The sequence below is a fragment of the Mesocricetus auratus genome, unplaced genomic scaffold (genome assembly GCF_017639785.1).
Source record: "Mesocricetus auratus isolate SY011 unplaced genomic scaffold, BCM_Maur_2.0 Super-Scaffold_6723, whole genome shotgun sequence".
NCBI lineage: Eukaryota > Metazoa > Chordata > Mammalia > Rodentia > Cricetidae > Mesocricetus > Mesocricetus auratus.
Window position 1 is genome coordinate 11287454 of NW_024429183.1, and position 24384 is coordinate 11311837.

Sequence of the window (24384 nt, forward strand, 5' to 3'; positions counted from 1 at the left end):
TTCAATATTGTACCTGAAGTTCTAGCTAGAGCAATATGACAACAAAAGGAGATCAAGGGAATACAAATGGGAAAGGAAGAGGTCAAACTTTCACTATTTGCAGATGATATGATAGTTTACAAAAGTGACCCAAAAAATCCATCAGAGAACTCCTGAAGCTGATAAATACTTTCAGAAAAGTGGCAGGATACAAGATCAACTCAAGAAAATCAGTAGCCCTACTATAAACAGACAATAAAAGGGCTGAGAAAGAAATCAGAGAAACATCGCCCTTTACAATAGCCAGAAACAACATAAAATACCTTGGGGTAACACTGACCAAACAAGTGAAAGATCTCTATCACAACAACTTTGAGTTTTTAAAGAAAGAAATCAAAGAAGACACCAGAAGGTGGAACGATCTCCCATGCTCTTGGATAGGTAGGCTCAACATAGTAAAAATGGCAATCTTACCAAAAGCAATATACAGATTTAACACAATCCACATTAAAATCCCATCACAATTCTTCACATAACTTGAAAGAAAAATAATCAACTTTGTATGGAAAATCAAAAGACCCAGGATACACAAAGCAACCTTATTCAACATAGCAACATCTGGAGGCATCACCATCCCTGACTTCAAGATCTATTATAGAGCTGTAGTCCTGAAAACAGCTTGGTATTGGCACAAAAATAGACAGGTAGACCAATGGAATCCAATTGAACACCATGATATTAACCCATACATGTATGAACATCTGATTTTCAACAAAGAAGCTAAAAATATACAATGGAAAAAAGAAAGCATCGTCAACAAATGGTACTGGCATAACTGGATGATGGCACGTAGAAGAATGTGGATAGATCCATGTCTATCTCCAGGCATAAAACTTAAGTCCACATGGATCAAAGACCTCAATATAAATCCAGCCACACTGAACCTCTTAGAAGAGGTAGTGGGAGGTACACTTGAACAAATTGGTACAGGAGTCTGCCTCCTGAACATAACTGCAGTAGCACAGACACTAAGATCAACAATTAATAAATGGGACCTCCTGAAACTGAGAAGTTTCTGTAAGGCAAAGGACACAGTCAGCAAGACAAAAATGCACCCCACAGATTGGGAAAAGGTATTCACTAACCCCATATTTGACAGAGGGCTGATCTCCAAAATTTACAAAGAACTCAAGAAGCAAGTCTCCAAAACACCAAAGGATCCAATCAAAAAATGGGGTATAGAACTAAATAGAGAATTCTCAATAGAGGAGACTAAAATGGCTGAGAGACACTTGAGAAAGTGCTCAACATCCCTAGCCATCTGGGAAATGCAAATCAAAACAACTCTGAGATACCATCTCACTCCTGTCAGAATGGCTAAAATAAAATCCTCCAATGACAGTTTATGCTGGAGAGGATGTGAAGAAAGGGAACACTCCTATACTGCTGGTGGGAGTGCTGAATTGTACAGCCACTTTGGATATCAGTATGGAGATTCCTCAGGAAAATGGAAATCAGTGTACCACAAGACCCAGCAACTCCACTCTTATGCATATACCCAAAGATGCACATTAATACAACAAGGTTGTCTGTTCCACTACGTTCATAGCAGCATTATTTGTAATACCCACAAACTGGAAGCAACCTAGATGCCCCTCAACTTAAGAGTGGATAAAGAAAATGTGGCACATTTACACAATGGAGTACTATTCAGCCAAAAACAAAACAAACAAAAAAATGGAATCTTGAAATTTGCAGGCAAATGGAAGGCACTAGAAGAAACCATACTGAGTGAGGTAACCCAGTCACAAAAAGAGAAACATGGTATGTACTCACTCATTTATGGATTTTAGACATGAATCAGGGGAGTGCCAGCATACAATCCCACTGCAGAGAGTCTAGGAAACAGAACCTTCATCCAGCGACTGATGAAAGCAGAGGCAGATACCCACAGACAAACACTGAACTGAACCCCTGGAATCCAGTGTCAGAAAGAGAGAACTGATGGGCAAAGGAGTTAAGAGTGTGCTGGATTAACCCACAGAAACAGCTGACCTGAACAAGGGGGAATCTCTTGGATTCCAGATTGATGGCTGTGTGGAAAGCATGGGACTAACCCTGACCCCCTGAATGTGGGTGTCAGTGAGGAGGCCTAGGTAATCTATGCAGCCTTGGGTAGTATTTATCCCTGGTGTACAAATAGACTTTGAGTGCCCATGCCACAATATGGGAGGCTCTCTCAGCCGGGACTCTTGGGGGAGGGCCTAGGCCCTGCCCCAGATGAAATGACAGTTACTGGAGATCCACCATGGAGGGCCTCATCCTTCTTAGGGATCAGACTGGAGATTGGGTGGGGGACTGGGGGATCTGGTGGGGAGGGCGGGGGAAGAGGGGAGGGGAGGGAGAGGGAGCTGGGATTGATATGTGAAACAAGATTGTTTCTAACCTAAATTAAAATTAATTAATTAATTAAAAATATTTCATGTATATTCCAGACTCATCATGTGTCTTGAGGCTCCCCTTCCCTTAGGCTTCAAACTATTCAACTGTGCATAATTCATTTCTCATGTATCAGCTGTCATCTAAGGCATCAACTACTAAAATATACTAATATTATCACTTTAGAACATATAATGATTACAAAGGTTTTATTCAGCATCTTTAACAACAGGAAGCACTGATTATTTCATAACATCTCAGGGGACCTCTGTTCTTAACCAATGATGTGCATCATGAATACTTTGGCAACTGAATTTAAGGGTCTTTACTTAAACATAGTATGCTGTATTAAAATAAGCAGAAAAATGGCCAGAAAATTGTGCAATGTGTGTTAGAATAACCCATCTTGGAGTATACAGAGAATAAGAGCTGCCTCTGTTAATTCACCACATAAATAATTTCTCTACAGACAGATGTTTGATTTTAACAACAAATTCTACAGGGATGAGAAAACAAAATGCTACTTATTTAGAGCAGAAGGACTTAGTTATGGTAAGAAAATTGACAATGGACAAGCATAAATAAATATTCCTCTTTTAGTAATAGAAGATATTCTGACCTTATGGGCTATAATAGAGCAAGTCCATGAAGCAATCTGCTGCACTTCAATACAGTGTATGTGTTTACATCCCCATGTTTAAATACTTTATTTTTGTTGCATACAATCTTTTCCTTCGTTGCTTGTTAGTTTAGCTCTATTCACAAATCCTAATGGTTTCCAATGAACCCATTTCCAAGGTTTTTAAGGACTTGAAAATAAAGACTTGCGTTTACATTCTATCTCAGCCTAAGAAACAATATAACATGTGGGCACTTAGTGCTATGAACTTTCCTCTTGGCACTGCTTTCAAAGTGTCCCATAAGTTTGGATATGTTGTCTTTATTTTCATTGAAAATTCTAGGAAGTCTTTAATTTCTTTTTGTATTTCTTCTTTGACCCAGGAGTGGTGCAATTGCACATTATTCAATTTCCATGAGTTTGTAAGGGTTCTGCAGTTTGTGTGGTTATTGAATTCTAACTTTAAAGCATGGTGATCTGATAAGATACATGGAGTTATTCTAATTTTTTGTACCTGTTGAGGTTTGCTATGTTGCCAAGTATGTGGTCGATTTTTGAGAAGGTTCCATGTGGCGCTGAAAGAAGGTATATTATTTTGTGTTTGGATGGAATGTTCTATAGATGTCTGTTAATCCCGATTGGGTCATAACTTCTATTAGTTCCTTTGTTTCTTTGTTAAGTTTCTGTGTGGTAGTCCTGTCTAGTGGTGAGAGTTGGGTGTTGAAGTCTCCCACTATAAGGTTTTATGGGTGGTTTGATTTTCAGTGATGTTTCTTTTACGAATGAGGATGCCTTTGTGTTTGGAGCATAGATATTCAGAATTGAGACTTCATCTCGGTGGATTTCTCCTGTGATGGATATGAAATGATCTCCTTCATTTCTTTTGATTGGTTTCAGTTTAAAGTCTACTTTGTTAGATATTAGGATTGTTCCCCCTGCTTATTTCTTGGGTCCAATTGATTAGAAAATCTTTTCCCAACCCTTAACTCTAAGGTAACATCTGTCTTTGAAGCTGAGGTGTGTTTCTTGTATGCAGCATAAAGATGGATTCTGTCTTTGAATACATTCTTTTAGCCTGTGCCTTTCTATGGGCTAGTTAAGAGCATTAATATTGGGGAATATTAATGACCTTTAATAACTCATTCTTGTTTGTTTTGGAATGGTTGGTGTTGGTGGAATTGTATGTGGATTTCCACCCCCTTTTCTCTTTTGGCTGTTGGTAAAGTAGGATTATCTATTGCCTGTGTTTTTCTGTTTGCAGTTAACTTCCTTGGATTGGAGTTTTCTTTCCAGAACTTTCTGTAGAGCTGGGTTAGTGACTATGTATTGCTTAAATCTGTTTTGTCATGGAATATCTTGTTTTTACCATCTATATTAATTGAAAGCTTTGCTGGGCTGGCATCCATGGTCTCTTAGTGTTGTAGAAATCAGTATGGAGATTCCTTAGGAAAATGGAAATCAGTCTACCACAAGATCCAGCAATTCCAATCTTAGGCATATACCCAAAAGATGCACATTCATACAACAAGGACAGCTGTTCCACTATGTTTATAGTAGCACTATTTGTAATAGCCAGAACTTGGAAGCAACCTAGATGCCCCTCAACTGAAGAGTGGATAGAGAAAATGTGGTACATTTACACAATGGAGTATTACTCAGTGGAAAAAAGAATGGAATCTTGAATTTGCAGGCAAATGGATGACACTAGAAGAAACCATCCTGAGTTAGGTAACCCAGTCACAAAAAGAGAACATGGATTGTACTCACTCATATATGGATTTTTAGACATGATTCAGGGGATTGCAAGGCTACAATTCAACTGCCAGAGAGTCTGGGAAACAGGAAGAACCCTAAGAGAAATATGTATGGTACCCCAGAGAAGGTAGAATGAGGCAAGATCTCCTGAGCAGATTGGGAGCATGGGGATGACGGGAGAGGGATCCAGGAAAAAGAGAGGGGGGAAAAAGGAGGGGAGAGGAGGACATGGGAGAGCAGGAAGGTTGAGTTGGGGGAAGAATAGAGGAGAGCAAGATGAGAGATACCACAATAGAGGAAGTCATTCTAGCTTTGAGGAGAGACCTGGCACTAGTGAGATTTCCAGAGATCTACAAGGATGACACCAACTGGCAAACTAAGCAATAGTGGAGAGACTACCTTAAATGTCCCTCCCTGATAATGATTTTGACGACTATCTTGTATACCATCCTAGAACCTCCATCCAATGACAGACGGAAGCAGAGGCAGACACCCACAGCTAAACACTGAACTGAACTCCTGGAACCCAGTGACAGAGAGGGAGGAGTGATGAGCAAAGAGGTCAAGCCTGGGCTGGTGAAACCCAGAGAAACAGCTGACCTGAACAAGGGGGAGATCTTGGACCCCAGACTCATGGCTGAGAGGCCAGCATGGGACTGATCCAAATCCCCTGAATGTGGGTGTCAGTGAAGAGACCTAGGCAATCTATGGGATTTTGGCTATTACATCAGTATTTATCCTTGGCACCCGAATGGGCTTTGGGTGCCCATGCCACAATGAGGAATGCTCTCTCAATCTGGACATTGGGGGAGGGCCTGGGCCCTCCTGGGAACAAAATGACATACTCTAGAGATGCCCCATGGAGGTCCTTACCCTCCCTGGGAAATGGAGTGGGGATTGGATGGGGGGCTGGGGAAGCTGGTGCTTGGAAACGGGTGTGGAAAGGAGGGAGAGGGAGCTGGGATTGACATGGGATACAAGCTTGTTTCTAATTTAAATATATAATAAAAAAGTTTCAAAACAAACAAACAAAAAGAAACAATAGAGCATTCCTAAAAAATGTGTTGTCTTCCTAATAGCTTGTCCTAATGACATTTATAGAGTGTCAAATGATATACTGGAACATGTTAGAACTCTAGAGGGACAACCATGAAGTCAGGGTATACTTAACTTTAACTCTTCCATTAAAATTCAAATACCACTGTATTCCACTAATAGAAAGTTACACAGTAGTTACCAATGTCCTTGCTCCAAAGACACAATGGATGCCTGAAATTGCTGATACTACAAATCTTGGTATACAATGTGGTCTTTTTTTCTTATGTATACATATATATGGTAAGTTTAGTTTATAAATTTGGCACAGGAGTAGAGTAACAACTATAACTTGTAACAAAAGAAAACAATGATAGCAATATATCAGTTGTATGAATATGATCTCTCTCTCTGCTATTCAAACTAGCTCATGATAGGATTCTATTTTTTTCTTTCTTGATATGGAGCAATATTATGCTTATGCGATGCAATGAGATGATGCAAATAATGTTGGCATTGAGAAGAAATGATGTGAATGATGTAGGAATTGAGATGTGGCACTAGGCTACTACATACAGTTTACTTGATAACCAGCATGATTACTAAGTTACTAATGAGCAGGTAACACATGCAGTGTGGATACAGTGGTCAAAGTACAATTCGTATTCCTTGTGGGACAGAGTAAAATTATAGGAAATTTCATCCCAATAACAAAACAGGATATAACTTAAAACCTCGCCCATTTATTATTGTCTTATCATTGTTGAGTGAAAGGGCTGAAAGCAAGACAACAGGTTGAGAGGAAGTATTACATCAAATAGAGGCAGATTTGACTGTATTACAATTCCAATACTAGCAGTGATTGATTTTGTTTTTATGTTACCTTACGTTATTTTTTTTTGCATTATATCCCTCGAAGTTATGAACTCTCTGTGGGATCTAGATACTAACTCTCCCTTGCCACTTTCTAGCTTCTGACTCCTTGACATGGCCTTTCTTTACCAGTTCCTCAGTTTCCTCCCAAGGAAAGATTTCTCCCTATCTACCAAAGATGCTGGGATTTTATCTGTTGGTTGTATCTACTTATACATGACCTGGTGGCTTGGCTAGACACCTCTCCCAACCTGAGCTAAATATTAGGAGTGGTTGAATAAAATGGGTAATATACAGCCTTTAATAAATCACTCAAAATCTGACATTCCTTTATGAACACTTCATGTAATTAATAGGGAAAAAAGCAAATCTAAATAAAAAAGAAAAATGTAATCAAGTAGGTTGACAACCAGCAAGAGATAATTAAAATGATCCTGTTTTGTTTCTTAGTTTCATTAACATGCAAATGAGATTCATGAAGTTTGATATTGTGTTTCAGCAAGAGCCATAGAAACAAATTAAGAATGAAAATGAGTCCCACCGATGGAGATTCCTGTTGAGTATATAAATTAATGAAAACTATGATTGCATCCAATTAATAAAATATAATTCTGTGATTTATTGGGCCTCAAAAATGAAACAAAGCTTCATAGATAAATTAAATTTTGTTTCTTTTTTGGTGGACCCCATTCTGTGAATGCTTTGAAGGTTTAAAGGAAGGGCAGTAAATGTTAAACTCTGCTTTACTTTTAAAAGCACAAGGTAGAGACCTTGCCTTCAAATCAGTGTTGTAGAAATGGTATCCCTGCTAGGAGGGGCTTGGTGCAGGATCTAGAATGTCTCCCAGAGTGCAAAGAGACCCAGTGCCTATGCGGTCAGAGATCTGGAATCACAAATAGGAATGTCTGATTACAAAGTAATTATAAGGAATAAAGAACCACAATCAGGTTCAAGGGCCTCCATGTCTCCCATTGGATACAAAAAAAATCTCAGTATTCTCCTCCATAAGTCTTAGAAACACACCTCAGATAATTGGAGATTGTAACCATGCCAAAAAGCTTAAAACCATTTCCAAGGGTCATACAAACATCTCTATAGTCATTGGTACTTAGTGATGTATTATATGTACCAGATGGCAAAACACACACACACACACACACACACACACACACACAGTTATGTCCAAAGGCACACATACTCAAATTCAAGCATTAAGCAACAGCACCAAGAAGAGTAATAACAACAAAGAACAGATCTTTCAGTATGGTGGGAGAAGAGATTATACTTGAGCAAAGTATGCTTTTGAAAACATGAGTTGCTGGGAGTCTGTTTTTCTATCTGTTGAAATTGCTTCCTATTTGTCAGTGTGTCCCTCAAAGGTTTGGCTGATGACTGTCACCTCAGTATATTAAAGGATGTAACCACACTGACAGTCATTTAGCATACAGTTGTTTGGTATGGTACTCTCTCATATCTTCTGCAAATGAATTGTCTTTAATTGTCTTTCCTTTCCCCGAATTATATTCACGTCATCAGGCTCAACCTACCTGAGAAATAATAAACAACCAGAACTGAGTATTCCTCAAGGGGTAGAAAAGCTTTATGAAGCTCTTGATCCTCAACAGCAGAGGAAACCATGTCAACACATCGAGAATTAAACAAACTGAGGGATTACTATGTTTAAATATGTAGCATGCTTTAAAATTACTACTTGCAGACTTCTTTAACTTGAAATAGGAAGCCAATTAAGTTCCCATCATTCCTGTATCCATAATGATTGCAAATCATTGCAAAAAATTTTACTTTACAAGATATATAAAAACCTTACCAGATTGAAGAAACTAAATTCTTGGGATGGTAAAATAATGACATAGGGTTTTCAGGTAGGATGTACTTCTTTGCCTTTCCTGAATGGAGGCCTGGTCATAAACTTCTACATTATCACCATTGACCTATTTAGACATTTGCTATTCTCCATATCACTTGCAATGATTCTATTAAGAAAATGGAAAATTAATAAGATTCATCATAAGCCAAAGGATTGGGGGGAGAGCAGACTTACCATCTCTTCGATTCAACCTTGCGAATCCAGGACCATGACTGCTGGAGAGCTCAGAAGAACTGCTGAAGGATGCCGGAGGCAAGGCAGACACCAGGGGCTCATCACAGTCATCTGCCAGGAGGGAAAATGCCACGTTCCAGTGAGCACAGAGCTGACAGCTCTCTTCAAATCAATAGACACAACAAATAAACACAACATCAAAACTAGGATCTAAGCCATGCACGACGGCAATCGCCTGTAATCCTAGCTCTCAGCAAGAAGGTACAGGATGATCAGGAGTTCAAGGTCATTCTCAGATACACAGTGAGTTCAAAACCATCCTGGGCCACAGGAAACTCTGCCTCAAAATAAGCAAACAAATAGACCTAGATTCTCTAGAAATATGCCTGTCATGCACACAGCATGCTGCCTAAAGTCTGGAAATCTCAGTAACCATAGAAAAACAACTGAAAGATGAGGTAGTGTAGAAAGACAAAAAGAAGACATTATAGAAATTATAAAATAAAGTGTATTAAGATAAAAGGTTTGCTTTAAAAAGAATTTTTGTCATGATCAGAAATGTGTGTAAATTTAACTACATTAAAATGAAGGAACTTTATGGCCTAGTGGTTATCCCAGAAACTCAAGAGGCTGCTGCATAAAGATCTCAAGGTCAAAACCCAGCTGGACTAGGAAATGAAATTAAGAAAATGTAGACAAGTTAGTAAGACCCTATCTCAAATTATTTACAATAACAGAAAGGGGACTGGACATCCAGCAAAGTGGTAGGGTGCTTGCCTAGCATGTGTAAGGCCCTGGGTTCAATCTCTAGTACCACAAAACAAAAAGAATCTATGCTTTCCAAAATATGCTGTTCAGTGAAGAAAAAGAATCACAAGTGCATAAAGTTCATATAAAGGAAACAAATGAGATACAGATGTTTCTATAAGCACATAAAACTTGGTTGAAATACTTAGAATTTTGTAGGACATATCAAAGAATATTTAAAGATAAAAGAAACATATGAAAATATGTGAATGGAAAAATAATATAAAAGAAGCATAATTCAGGATACAATCAGTAGCCTGAACATAGAAAACATTTTAAATGAAGAAAAAATAAATTTAAAAAACCTTCCATTTAGTCAGAAAACACACTAGAAAAGTGGTTTGAGTCTTTGCCAAAACCATGCACATTGATTGACATGCAAACTTAATAACCACCAGAACTACAAGTAGATACTTCTTTATAAGTGGTGAATGGACAAACCTTATGGGGTCCAAAAAAGGCCAAAGAACCTAGAACACGTCAATCAGGAGAAGTCCTTCCATACTACGTGTGAGAAAGCAACATGAATGAACAACTACTTGTAGAAACAACTGACAGAAGCTTGTAAATTTGAACTTCAGCATGTCCCAGACTCCACTAATTTCATTAACAAGCAAATGCTTCTGGGAATGGTTTACCCATGAATATCTACAGTCTCCAGGGGCCTTTTGAATGCCACAAGAGTGATATACAAATGCTAGAAGTTTTCATTTCCCATCAAATGAACAAAGCCAGACAGAACCGACTGAGCTACAGAGGCAAAGATCATTGCACCCGGAGGCACATGTGTCTGTCACTCATAACATCAGAGAACCATTCACAACTCACAGGCAGTGTCCAAAGAACAAACAATGATGGCGTGGTCCGCAGTAAAATAATACACAGTAATGAAAAAGAACTACAGCAATACAAAAATGTTAACTCATAGAAGTACAATTTTGACTGATCAAGACCCCCTGAATGTGGGTGTCAATGAGGAGGCTTATGTAATCTATTGAGCCTTGGGTAGTAGATCAGCATTTATCCCAGGTATACAAATGGACTGTGAGCACCCATCCAACAATGAGAGATGCACTCTCACCCTGAACTCTTGGGGGAGGGTCTAGGCCCTGTCCTGGATGAAATGACAGACTATGGACACCCCCATGGAGGGCCTCACCCTCCCTGGGGAAATGAGGGGATATTGGAGGGGTTGGTGGGAGGGCACGAGAGGAGGGGAGGGAAACAGAGAGGGACCTGGAATTGACATGTGAAGCAATCTTGTTTCTAATTTAAATAAAAAAAAATTTTAAAAAGTACAATTTTAGTGGGTAAAATGAGTTATAACAGCATAGCATACCTGTTAGTTTAGGAAATTTTAAAATACAAAGCTAAATAACTTGTTTTTTATTTTTATTTATTCATTTTTTTCTTGTTTTTTGAGACAGGGTTTCTCTGTATTGTTTTGGAGGCTGTTCTGGAACTCGCTCTGTAGACAAGGCTGGTCTCGAACTCACAGAGATCCACTTGCCTCTGCCTCCCAAGTGCTGGGATTAAAGGTGTGTGCCGCCAACGCCCGGCCATAAATAACTAGTTGTTTGGAAGAATACATGAATTGTCATTCCATATTCTTAAAAAAGGAATGAAACTGTAAAACTTGAGGACTCGTTTGTGCCTATGAGGTAGACACAAGATGAGAAGATATCACCCAGGATGAAATTGCCAAAGGTCAAAGTCTGGGTATTAATGGCACCTTCCAAAGATTCTATTTTGTTAAAATACTTTAAAAATACACAAGCATTGGCATATATTATATACTTGTATGGATCATAGGGTCTGATAAAGCAGAGCAAGTCTCCATTTATCTTAAATGTGTATTGAATAGGTCTTGTAGGCAAGTTCAGGGGATCAGACTCAGATTCTCAAGCTTGTTCAGCAAGAATGTTACAAGTCCATCTATGTCTCGAGCCTCACATGTATTGCCTTTACTATTAAAAAGCAAATTACAGAGAATAATACAGGAATAATGTTTGCTTTGATAGTGATGCAAGCTTAATTCACTCTGTCTGAGCTTTAAAGTGCTTTACTTTTTCGAATTAAGAAGCTATTCTCACTTCTGCTTTAATCAAAAAAGAGTTCATATCTAGTATTTTTACATATCTTGGTAATTTAAAAGCATGCAGGGTTATTGTCTCAAATGTTTTCTTTGACGGTAATTTAATTTAAATTAATTCAAAAATTATCTGGATTCACCTGAAGTGTTAGTGGGTTTTCTGCCTTAACATAGCTTGCTCTAGAACGACTTTCATGAATTTTCCCAATGTAGCCATGTGTTTCTTGTGTTCTTTTGAGGTTTGTTGGTTGGTTCTTCGGGGTTTAACTTAGCAATCAAAACCATGACCTCAAGCATGCAAAGCAAGCACTCTACAGCTGAGCCACGTTCCCACTCCCCACTTAGTTTCTTAATATTATCTCATTGCCATGTGAAGCTCACTTTTTCCTCTTTTGTACTTTAATTCTCTAGCTGACTCTTAAGGAAGGCAGGTTCTTACATGTCTATTGATTAGCTTAAGTGCTAATACCAGCCAATCTAGCTGTTAATTCAAGCATTAAGGGGTGTAGACATTAAAAGACTTAAAACCACAATGCCTTAGTACAGTATGGCACCTAAAGTGTGTGTGGTGTGTGTGTGTGTGTGTGTGTGTGTGTGTGTGTGTGTGTGTGTGCATTTTGGGTCATTTTCAGTATGCAGGTGTGTGGTGCAAGGGGCTGTTTAACTGCTTCTCAAATCAATTATGCAGATCAGAATCGATTCTGTGAATGTGAATGCATCTCTGGTGCAGTCACTCTGGAAGGTACATATTTATTGCCCATTTGTTTTTGTCAACTGTAAATTGAGAATCCATATTGCTCAACTTAGTTTTTAAAGAATAGGATTAAAATAAGAGAAGGGGGTGTGTTCCCCATTTGTTGGGAGAGGGACAGGCAACATGGGAGTCAGATCATAGAAGGTGTGAGTAGGGAGCGCTGAACTTGGGTCAAGTTCCAGTTGACCTTCACACGAGTGACACTATTCTTTAGCACAAGGTTGCAAATCCTTCTATAAGCTGCTGTGAGTTTCCCTAGCAATAGAGGGTTTTAGTCATTTTTCTCCAACTAACTATAATATAGTGCATACATTCCTGGGAACTTAGACAATTTCACACAGAGTAAATGGCCTTTATTTTTCCACCATGAGATATTAGTATTAATAACTTATCAATGAAGTCTTTGAGGTTCAAACCTTGTCTCACTTTCTTATCTTACTGTAGTAGAATGGTGATATTTACAAATCAAGTTGGAGTAGGAAGTCAAGTATATAAGAATGCCATGATTATACAGACCATTTCTTCAGGTTTTGCTGTCTGAAGGTTGTAGAGCATCATGTCAGCATCAGAAAAATGTGTCTTGAGAAGTTGTTGTCTCAAGTTCAGGGTTTCCCATGCTATTGTTTATTACACATGTGATATTCAAGAGGTTTGATCACAAGGGAGGAAGACCCCGGGTAGTTGTAATGAGTCTGAGATGACTAAATGGGACATTTCCTGTGAATACTAATTGAGTGGAATTGTAGATTACAAATAGACCTCCTGTGAGTTTAATTCCAAACAACTGTTTTTTTTTTTCAGATTGCAGTAGCAAAACAAGAGTTCTGGAATGATGGCTCTAAGGGACAGCATTCCAGCTCAAAGACTCTCAGAGTGGCCTGCAGCTCTGGGTGACCCCTGGAAAAACCTGCCAACACATTGAGCAATGGCTATTTCAGGCAGGTTACTGCTGGCAACCATACATCAAGGACAGAGATCGTCTTCTGCACACTGTATAACACACAGGACATCACTCTACAACATTTTCCTTCCCAATGATGCTGAAGCTGGAAAACAGGATTCCAGATTTAAAACCCAGCCTTCTGCTGAAGCAATCTCTCAGCTGGGAACCTCCAGATTCCTCTCCTATTTCAGTGTGGATAAAATTCTAATTTGCAGCTTTTTGCATTTTAATAAAAATCATTTAGGATACATTGGCATATATGCACTGAAGTCAGGGGGTGTGCAATACTGAAATGACAAGTTATTTTAGCTTAGCCCAAAATTATGTTTTGTTATTAAGTACTACATTGAATCAAAATAGGACCCTGGTCTCTTCACCACCAGTTATGTTGTTGGTAGAAATAAAAGCAAGTAAGTGAAAATAACAAGACACAGGGGGATTGATGGGTGCATTGACTAGTGGAATATAATAATACAGTTGCCAAGCATTTTAGGGAAGCTTACTGAATTCAAAATGGTAGCAGAGCATTTTGGGACATTATTAGCTATTTCTATTAGAAAAAGAAATTCCCATTGCTAGGTTTTTCCAGAATTATAACAAATTATTTGGCATTTTTAAAAGTCATATGAGGATTTCTGTTTTTACCTTGATATCAATTAAGTAGTAAAACTGTGGATTTTAGTCTTTTTTGTTGAAAACAGTGGTTCTCACCCTATGGGTAATGTCCCTTTTGGGGATCAAATGACCCTTTCACAGGGATCACCTAAGATCATTGAAAACACAGGTATTTACATTATGATTCATACCAGTAGCAAAATTACACTCATGAAATAGCAACAAAATAATTTTATGGTTGGGGGTCATTATAACACTAGGAACTATATTAAAGGGTCACAGCAATAGGAAGGTTGAGAACCAGTTGTTTAAAATATTAAATCTTTACATTTATTGATTAAATTTAGATAATTACTGGATTATGTTAGAATATCCACAACAGGAAAGAAATATTTCTAACTTATGTTGAAATATTTTCAAATACACACAGAGAAAGTGTGGGTGTGTGTGCGTGTGTGTGTGTGTTCATGTGCACGTAGGGGGACGGAGAAAGAGAGAAACACTCCTGCTTTCAGATCAATAGTTCAGAAAAGTCAGCATTTGTTCCCTCCATGGGAGAAAAACTTACCCTTGTCATTAAAAAGACAATGATAAATTAGATCTCTCGCAAGCTGTGTGTATGGGAACATTCAATAGTCTCTCACAAACGAAGGTGCAAGCTGTATTGAAAGTATTTTAATACAGCTCGATAGAAAGTAATTTCCTTTTATTTTGCAAAAGGCTTTAATGCATAATTCTCTTAAGTAAGTAAAAGCTGTTCAGTTTTTAATAAAAGTAATTCAATTTTCTTAAGCTGTTTGCAATATTACCGGTACCAAGACAATAAGTGTATATTAAGGGTGCTTGCATTCTCAGTGTTCTACACCGCTTACCTCGTTTGGTCCTGAAGAATACCCTATACTGTTCTATTACATGCTGGGGCAATTTTGTCCTGAAAAATACACTACCATAAACTATTAGCTACTGGGACAATTGAAGGAAAATAAGGCACACTAGTTGAATAAAGCACCCAAAGGACACATTAGAAATGAATGGATTTACAGTGTCATATCTTCTGTTCTGGGACAAATGTGCTGTTTTAAAAGAGAATTGGTCATCCAAAATACACAATATAAAAAGTCAGGGCTGATTTGCAAGAACATGCAGCTTAACTGCTGCTGTATACCACCTGCCCTGGTGTTCCGGGAACCTGCCAAAATCATTTGCGTCCTTGCTAATGAATCATACAGCCCATAAGGCTATGCATTGGAGATTGGCATGGGAGCCAGAGGAGGGCAGGAAGATGATTATCTTAAAAGTTCCCTTATACTAGAGGTAGAAATGACTCAATTTATAGGGAGCTTTGAAAACATCAGCGTTTCATTCCTTTGAGGAAATGGATTTCATGAACCTGGGCCAAACATACCATTGACAGTTTTAGGATTAAGGAATAGCCTCTTCCTCAAGAAATCCATATTGTTGAAAAAAATTATTTCAATCTATATTATTGAAAGCTCATCTACTTGAAATTGGAAACCATGAACTAAATTAAAAGGTAAAGCATACGATTATGTTGATGTATACTATCAAAAATACTCTGAGCAAGGCAAGATTTCATCCACACAATAATATAGTCCTATCACCATAAATTCTAGTTTCATTGGTTTAGAGCGAGTCCTGTCTCCTGACCTGACCTGACACATGGCCTGTAATCTGTACCTGGCATATCTCTGATATCTTCCCAGTGAGAAACTGTATGTAGGAGGGGCAAAGGCCAGCCCACAGGGTGAAACAGAAGCTTCAGCAACCAACCCCAGAGGCCACCAATAACTCCTCCAGGGAGTGCCTGCAAATAGCCAGGTCTTGGCAGATAACAGAAAAGCTCCCTAACGTTTGCTTCTGCTTTCACTTTAAGAGCAGCTACCAACCAAGTCAAATATGTGTTCCCAGTCAGTCACTCCAGATGCCCTGCTTCTGGTTAGTCTGATCACAAATTTCCCATGCCCACGGCCTCTAATCAGGTACATTGGAGCCCTGCCTGACTCCTAACACTATACAGCTTCACTCTCTTCTGCCTGCTGTTGAGCCTCTGCCCGGCTCCAGGGACAGTGACAGCAGCTAACTCCTCCACTGCAGCTAACAGCGAATAAACAGCCTCCACTTGTTCTCATTTGGGTGGTCTGTGTTTATTTCCACTCCAGTGAGCTCTCCTCAGCTCTACCATCTCACCTTCCTAGCTAGAGTCACCCATGTGTTCATGAGGCACACAAAGGCAGTTCCACCTAAGTCTGCCTTGAGGATACATGTAAGAGCTGGGTGTGTTTAGTATGCTTGAAAAGTGATCAGTTCCGGATTTTATGTATACATACTGTTTTATGAATATGTACATATATACATATCTATTGTGAATTGACTCCAGGTAGTCTTCTCTGGAATAGGCACCTTCAGGGGTTCATCTGAGCTACAGAGTAGAACCACATGGGGGGATTTCAAACCCTTCACTCTCTATGCCCCCAACCAGGACCATGCTACTTTGATAACTACTAAAATAGATGTGCAAATGAATTCCTATCCGTTGGAGTGTTTTGTTGCTTTCACACATGTCTTTATATTTTATGCTGATGTTTCATGGGTATGTTTTAGGACTGAAGAAACAGCTATGATATTACACTCCATCCCTTTCTCCATATGAAGCCATGTGGACCACGTACACAGAGGCAGATAATTTGCGGTGATGGTGAGTGGGTGGGGGAGGGATAAAAGTTTAAAGAAAATGAAAATACAAGTGGGCTTGAGTAAGAGAAAAAATGGACGAAGGGAGAGATGACACCATGATTAAGAGTAGATAGTGCTTTTGCATCAGACCCTAGTTCAGTTCTCAGGAGCTATGTTGGGTGGCTTAACAATCACCTGTAACTCCAGCTCCAGGGCACCCAATGCCTCTGGCCTCAGAGGGCACCAATACTCATGTGCACACACAAACACACACACACACACACACACACACACAGAGAAAGAGAGAGAGAGGGAGAATAAGAATACACATAATTCTAAATAAAAATAAATAGATAAAAGATGACATGTTTAGAAAAGGAAAAAGAGTTGGGGGGAAACAAAGACGCAAACAGAACTAAATAAGATCTGATTTATTGTTCTGCAGGTAGTAGAACAGGCTCTGGACCGGCTTATCTCATCCTCTCATTACCTAAAATAACTTCTCAGCAAAACTAAACACTAGTGAGACAGTCAACTACAAATTCCTTAGCTTCTCTGAGTATTAATTTGACTTTGACGTGAAAATTAACATTCACTAGAGGATAGTGGTTTTAGATATATTAAATGAGATAAACATGAGCTTCTAACTGTCAGTCAGTGGCTTGAATTAAAAAAATAGCATATTGCTGCAATTTAAAACAAGTAAATATTTATCAGTGTGTTTGCACAAGCCTAGCTAAAGATAGACATGCTTCCCAAACAATTCATGTAGACAGCAATCTATAAGTCCCTATGCATTTTCTCCCACAGGACAGGCAAGAGGTATTCATGGCTGCTAATGCTTGCGGTGTTAGTGGGGTAAGTATTCTCATGGAGGCAAACACTGCCTTATGCACTCCAAGTTACAGCCTTACTTTAAAGAGCTTTCCCAATTAATCTTCACAAATTAATGGATTAATGGGAAGGCAGTTAACTTTTAACGACAGCACAGCCAGAGGCTGATTGATATTGGAGTTTTAATAGCAACTATTTAAATTCTAGATATTAGGACAAAGAGACCCACAAATCCACCCCAGAAAAGCAACCAAAGGTGAAGGGGTGAAAGAAGTAGTTGTGTTAAAGTCAAGTGAACATCGGCACTCTAGGAGTCTATGTCCATTACAGCCTTTCATCGACAGATAACTTGACCATATTTAGCACTGTGTCTCCTACATACTAACAGGAATAATGTAAGATTGTGGAGTAAACTTTTCTGTAGTTTATTGTATATGAATTTATTGTATTAGGTAGATATTCAACCTCGGAGTTAGGGATGGTTTGGGAAGGCAAGATTCTGGAGAATGTGGATGGAGAAAATTTCACAAGAAACCACCTCCGCATGCAGAGACTACTGAGAGAGGGAGACACGTTTTCCCCCAGGGAGGAGACTCTCCTGGTTGTCCAGTCCCAAGTGATGAGCCCTGAACATACACACACAGAACAAAACTAAACAGACTCAATAAGTTGTACATACGTACGTATGTAACAATCATAATTTGGATGGGGGTGAGAATGATATAGATGAAGTGGTCACAAATGAAGTTCTCAAAAATCAATTTCAGAGTTATTAATAAAAAAGATACCCAGAAGAATTGGTGGATCAAAGTTCAATATATTTAAAAACATATTTAGATATATTTAAACATATAGTATAGTTAAATATTTTTATACTTAGAAGTATTTAAATACATAATATAGTTAAATATATTTTATATTTACATATAGTTCAATATACATGAGATGCTGAAACACATTGCAATTTCCCTCAAATGTATAGATTCATTCATTCATTCTTTTTTTATTCTCTCATTTTTCAGTCCATCACACACCTCACTTATTTGTTTGTTAGGTAGGTAAGAAAAATTGGAAGATGTGTGTTGTTGGTTGAAGTATGACTGATGTGTGTCTGCTCTCAATGTCTGAGAACTGTCGTTCTTCTCCACTGGTTTTTTTTTCACTATTTACTTGTGGTCAAACTTATTTGTGTTAAATGTTTTTCTTTCTTGTTTCATTCTCATCTTTGGTTTTGTTTATATTTTTTTATTAAGTGAAGTACACTTGCTTGGCTATTAGTGTACTGAGCATGCATACCTTTCATAATCAAAATTTGTCTGTGTGTGTGTGTGTGTTTACATGCGTTTATGCGTAGGACTACACCTATGTGCATGTGTGTGTGTAGGCCAGGTGTGGCTCCTGAGAAGTCACCCATCTTGCTTTTTGAGACAGGGTTTCTCAAGTGGCCTGGTCTCATCAATTAGGCCAGGCTAGATCAGAGATCTGTCTGTCTCTACCTCTCCAGCACTGGGATTAAAAATACACACCACCATCCTCTGCTTTTTTTTCTTTCCCCCCACATTATCTGGGTATCATTCAGGTCCTCATGCTTGCGTGGCAAGCACTTAACTTACTCAGCCACCTTCCTAAGCTCCCGGTTGATCTCTTAGTTAAGTTAAGTGGTGTATTTAACAGAAATGGCATGAGAGACACTGGGAGTTGAGAAATGTGAGCTTTGGATGCAGAGAAGCCTTAAATGCTTGCTCAGGCACTGCCCAGAGTCTGATCTGTACTACTTCAACTTGACATATGTCTGCCTACAATGATCATGAAAGCATACTTCACAGAAGAGTTTGAGAGCTTCATGGGATGAAATCCCTAAGATACAGAAAGTACAGAGCAGGATACTCAAAATAATGCATCTCTTTTCTTCTATTCCCAGCGCTAGTGAATACAGGAAAATGTATTCGTTGGAGAAGTTATTAATATGCTTGTCTTGAATGCACCACCTTGGAAATTAGTGTGATAAATGGATTTAGCACATTTGTGAAAACAAAATATTCAAAGCAGGTAGCACAGTAGTCATTGGAGGTACAAGGAGAATATTGACTTCTTCCCTCTAACATCTCACGCCGACACTCAGATATCTTACTTTCTCTTATAGCGTTTTGTCTCCTGTAACCATTCCAACTCGATATTCTGCACCTTCAGTTGGGGACGTATTTCACTGAGTACCCTTAGGGGTTTGTTTGCTACTTCTTCACTTAGAGATAAGCAGGCCAGGAAGAAGAATTTGGTGAAACTGTAGGGCCCACTAACTGTGAACCAGGGAATGATCATTGAGGGAAGACAGATCCTTAGAAAGATAGTGACAAATTGCTTTTCATAGCACCATATTCCAAGCAGAACAATGGCCATCTTCACAGTGCCAGATGTGTCTACTCATCCAAGAACATCACAGCTGGGCTTGTGGATCATTGACATTCCCTCACAGGAGTGATCCAGGAGGATCACTGACCCCCTCACCAGGGTATCTGGCCTCTCTTCCCAGACAGTTATAGGCAATTCTACCTTCATAGTACAAAGTCTTTGGGTTTCAACTCTTAAAGGGAGGCTGGATTATATAGGATGGGGTTGGGGAGAGGGTTCCATTTATATGACTATAGAGAAGTTGTCATCCATGCAGGCTGATGACTTTCCAGTTAAATTGCTTTGGGCTCAATCATGTTCTTGTCAATAACCTCTTATCCATGAGCCCAGTAAACTCATTGGTTCCTCAAGGAGAACTTTGGTACAACTGAGCTTTGTTTTATCATTGGAACCTTAGAAGAAGGGAGGATGTAAGATATTGCCTAGTCCCTTCCAGGGAGAAATTCTCAAAACAGTACTTCAAAATTAAGTCTATAAGCCAATGAGAAAAATTGTGGGTGTTCTGTTTCTCCATCCTGGTCTTGACCCCTTTGCTCATCACTTCTCCTTGTCTGCAACTAGATTCCAGGAGTTTGGCCCAGTGCTTAGCTGTGAATCTCTGCTTGTACTTCCATCAGCTACAGAAACAGCTGACCTGAACAAAGGGGATCTCATGGGCCCCAGACTGAGAGCTGGGAAACCAGCATAGGACCAACCCAGACATCCTAAACGTGGGTGTCAGTTAGGAGGCCAGGGCAATCTGTGGGGCCTCTGGTAGTGGATCAGTATTTATCCCTAATATACGAATGGACTTTGGGAGCCCATTCTGCATAGAGGGATACTCTCTCAGCCTAGACACACAGGGGAGGGCCTAGGTCCTGCTCCAAATGATATCACAGACTTTGAAGATCCCCATGGAAGGCTTAACCCTCCCTGGGGAGCAGAAATGGGATGGGATAGGGAATGGGGCAAGGGAGGAAGGGAGGGAGAGGGAACTGGGATTGACATGTAAAACAAGATTAATTCTAATTTAAATTTTAAAAAAGGAAAAAATTTTGAAGGGAAAAAAATGTGGGTCTTGCCTGGCATCTACCATTCATTCCCTACTGCCAAATCCTGTAAACTCCATTAAATACCCAGATCTACCCTAGTACATAGTCTTAACTAAATGCTCAACTAAGCCTTAGATTCTAAAGTCTTAAATAACTGATTTAACAATGAATGATGGAAATAAATAACTAATCACTCAGCTTGGGAGAACACAAGGTAAGAAACACAAAGAAAGTTCAGGGAAGAAATTAATTAAAAATGAAAGCGAGTCAATTATAAAACATAGAAATAACAAAATAATTAAACAAATCTAAGATCTGATTAATTCTGGGGAACATAATCAATCATTTCTCAAAAAAGTTAGTCCCAGAGGGAAAGCAGAACTATGTACAACACAAGCCAGCTAGGAATTCGTTATCTTTCCTCCTTTTCTTTCTTTTGTACTAAGATCATACAAATTTTCCTGAGTAAACTTCTACAGATAATTGCTTGTTCTTCAGAGCCCAAAGACAGAAGAGAGCAAGGAAGATCTAAGTGACTGTAATATTCATTTACCATTTGCTCCCTAACAAATTGTTGTGCACTCCATGTCTCAAAATGACATCTATTTATTATCCTGTAGCCCTGCATGTCAGAAATCCATAATCAGCTCAACTGGGATAAAATCAAAGTTTCTGGAGGGCAATGTTGCTGGTAGAGGCTCAAGATAACAGTATCCTTCTTTTCCAGCAAACAAAGGCCACCTGCAATTCTGAGCTCGGGCCCTGCACTTGACCTTGGCATCTACCACCAAGCCCTCTCTACTTCTCCTACCATTCTCTTTGACTTCCTAGGATTCTTGTGGTGACGTTAGGCCAACATTGAGAACCCAAGAAAACCCATCCCAAGTCCTTTGTTTAGCTACAACATGCCAAGTCCCTTCCACCAAGTATGGCACCGCAATCACAGAGCCTAGAAAAGCCTTGTGGGAGAGCACATGCCCATGAGGCCAGCACTTGGGTGGCTGAGCTAGGAGAATCAGGAATTTGAGTATAGCCTGGATAATATAAGGTACTTAGTGCCCCGTGTTTAATAAGTAGTATCCACATTCGACTTTCAAAGTGTTAATTCAAGAATTTCCAGAGTTGAAACTACTTTGAAAGCTTTTAAGATTTTTGTTGGCAAGGTGTGTGTGTGTGTGTATGTGTGTGTGTGTGTGTGTGTGCCTGCATGTGGATACGTGTGCATGAGTGTATGCAGAAGCAGATACCTGTGAAAGCCAGAAGAGGAGCTAGAGCTACAGGTGGTTGTGAGCTGCCTAATGTGGGTCCTGGGAACCAGGCTCAGGTCCTCTGAAGAACAGCACACGCTTTCAGACACTGAGCTATTTCTCTAGCCAAAAACTAAATAAAATTTGGCCTTGTGTTTCTTACAAAATTTGGTAAGAACAGTTCCCTGAGAAGAAGAGAGAGAGAGAATGCAGCGTTCGAGCATTAATCATTCCTAATCACCCTCCTTCCCTCTAAGCAGAGAGGATTTTACAGAATCATTAACATAAAAATAAAGTAAAATTATCCTCACAATGCATGGTTCACCTATGAGAGAATAGCTTTAATGTTATGGGTTTTTTTCCTGCCTCTTGAGTTTTAGTGTTGCTTTTGCTTACTACAAAAAATGGAAATTAAAACTACATATGATGCAGAAATCAAGAAGCTTTGGTTCATAGGGAAAGGGGAAAGAGACTGAGAGAGCAGGAGCATCTATAGATACTCAGTGATGCGCTTAGACGTCTCTCAGCCATGCCGTGCTGACTACACTGTGTGGATGTGAAGTAACAGTAACCATGTACCCCTGTGCATATGCTACTTGCATTAACTGATATTTGCTACCTGAAATTGCCATGTTTTATACTCTGATTCCTGGAAGGAAAATTGGGTAAGTCTCAATTCATTTTTTATACTAAGTCATATTAGATGGTATTTTGACATTAAAGAAGAAAAACTCCATCTTATTACAAAATCATCGTGAGAATTGTTATTTGTGCCACCAACTACAACACACTTAAAATGAAGGCTGAAATGATTCAAAGTGATAAGGAATTTTTCTGAAGACAGGTGGATGTTAGTAGGGAAGTTCACCAAGCTATTTTAATAAACAGCCATTTCTTACTGAGGGAGAAAAATCAAGCCAACTAGAAACAATACGCTTCTCTGAACAACAACATATGAGATTAAGCGGAAGCTGTTTCCATTTCATTGGTTAAGATTATTGTGTTTGATTTCATAATCATGCAAGGGACAAGCTTGGCTGGCCTTGGACGTTGCCTTCCACTGTGTTGGCAGCTTAACTAAAAGCTGGCTGAGCAGATGTGAATTAACTCCATGACAGATCCGACTGGGTTCCATAAACACCGCCTTTCTCATAAAGCCCGGCCCCTGACCAGGGAACCACTGGATGAAACACACATGTTCCAAATGCCTGGCACACATAAAAAGAGGTGGTTCTGTTGCCTAGGCTCTTTTCCTTTAGAAGGACAGTCAGTTATATAACCATGTCTTTAGGCAAAACTTCTAAGCTGATATCCAAGATTCTAAGTCATGGGGTAAATATCTTACATGTTCTGCACCAGTTGAGTGCAGGCAGAACCTTTAAAGGTGACCTGCTGACACTGGTGGGATTACATTCTGTTACCCAACAAAAGGGATTTTGGACATAGAATTAAATTGATTAAAATCTTGAGCTGAGGGTATAGCCCAGCTGGTGGAGTGCTTGCCTAGCATTCATGAAGCACTGAGTTCCATCTAACCCCAATATCTCACAAACTGGGTACATGTTTGCATCCTTAACATATGAGAAGCAGAGGCAAAAGAATCAGGAGTTCAAGGTCATTCTTGACTACATAGTAAGTATATAAATGCAAGATCAGCCTGGACTTAGTAAGACTCTGTCCCTCACTACTATCACCCCCAAAAATCTTGTTTTATTTGATTTTCAAGTATTGAAAGGTGAGATCATACCGCCCTTTAAAAAGCCTAAAGGACAGAGACACAAAGAAATCCGAGATGAGAAGCATGAGGGAAATTTTGCCTATTTGTCTTCAAGATGCAAATTGCCATGCCATTGGTTAGAGCCACTAGGTAAGATGTAGTAATTGTTCCTATAGGATCTGAGGCTCCAGTTGGCAACACACAAGAAAACACGAATCTGGCTACCAGGAACTGAATTCTACTAAAAAAAGAAACTTGTAACCTAAGGAGTATCCTTAATGTTGCTAGGTCCTTGTCTCATTTTCAAACTGTTGTGTCCTTCCCAACTTTCTGATGACATCCTTTCATTATTAGACAAATTCTGGCAATCCATTTGCTTGCAGATCTTTGCATATATGAATTCAGATACACTTTGCAAACACTTTGTTAATTGTTAATGCTGTCTTAGATGTAAGTTCTAAATCTTGAATTTTAAGATC

The 24384-nt window shown here is 39.1% G+C and overlaps 1 protein-coding gene across 1 annotated transcript in view; it reads right to left on the reverse strand.

Moving 5' to 3' along the window:
• Cntnap4 (contactin associated protein family member 4) overlaps positions 1 to 24384 on the reverse strand; it is a 293647-nt gene that overhangs the window by 242014 nt on the left and 27249 nt on the right. Inside the window, exon 2 of the mRNA XM_040736562.1 lies at positions 8763 to 8873. Coding sequence (XP_040592496.1) covers positions 8763 to 8873 — 111 coding nt within the window. The remainder of the gene's footprint in view (positions 1 to 8762; positions 8874 to 24384) is intronic.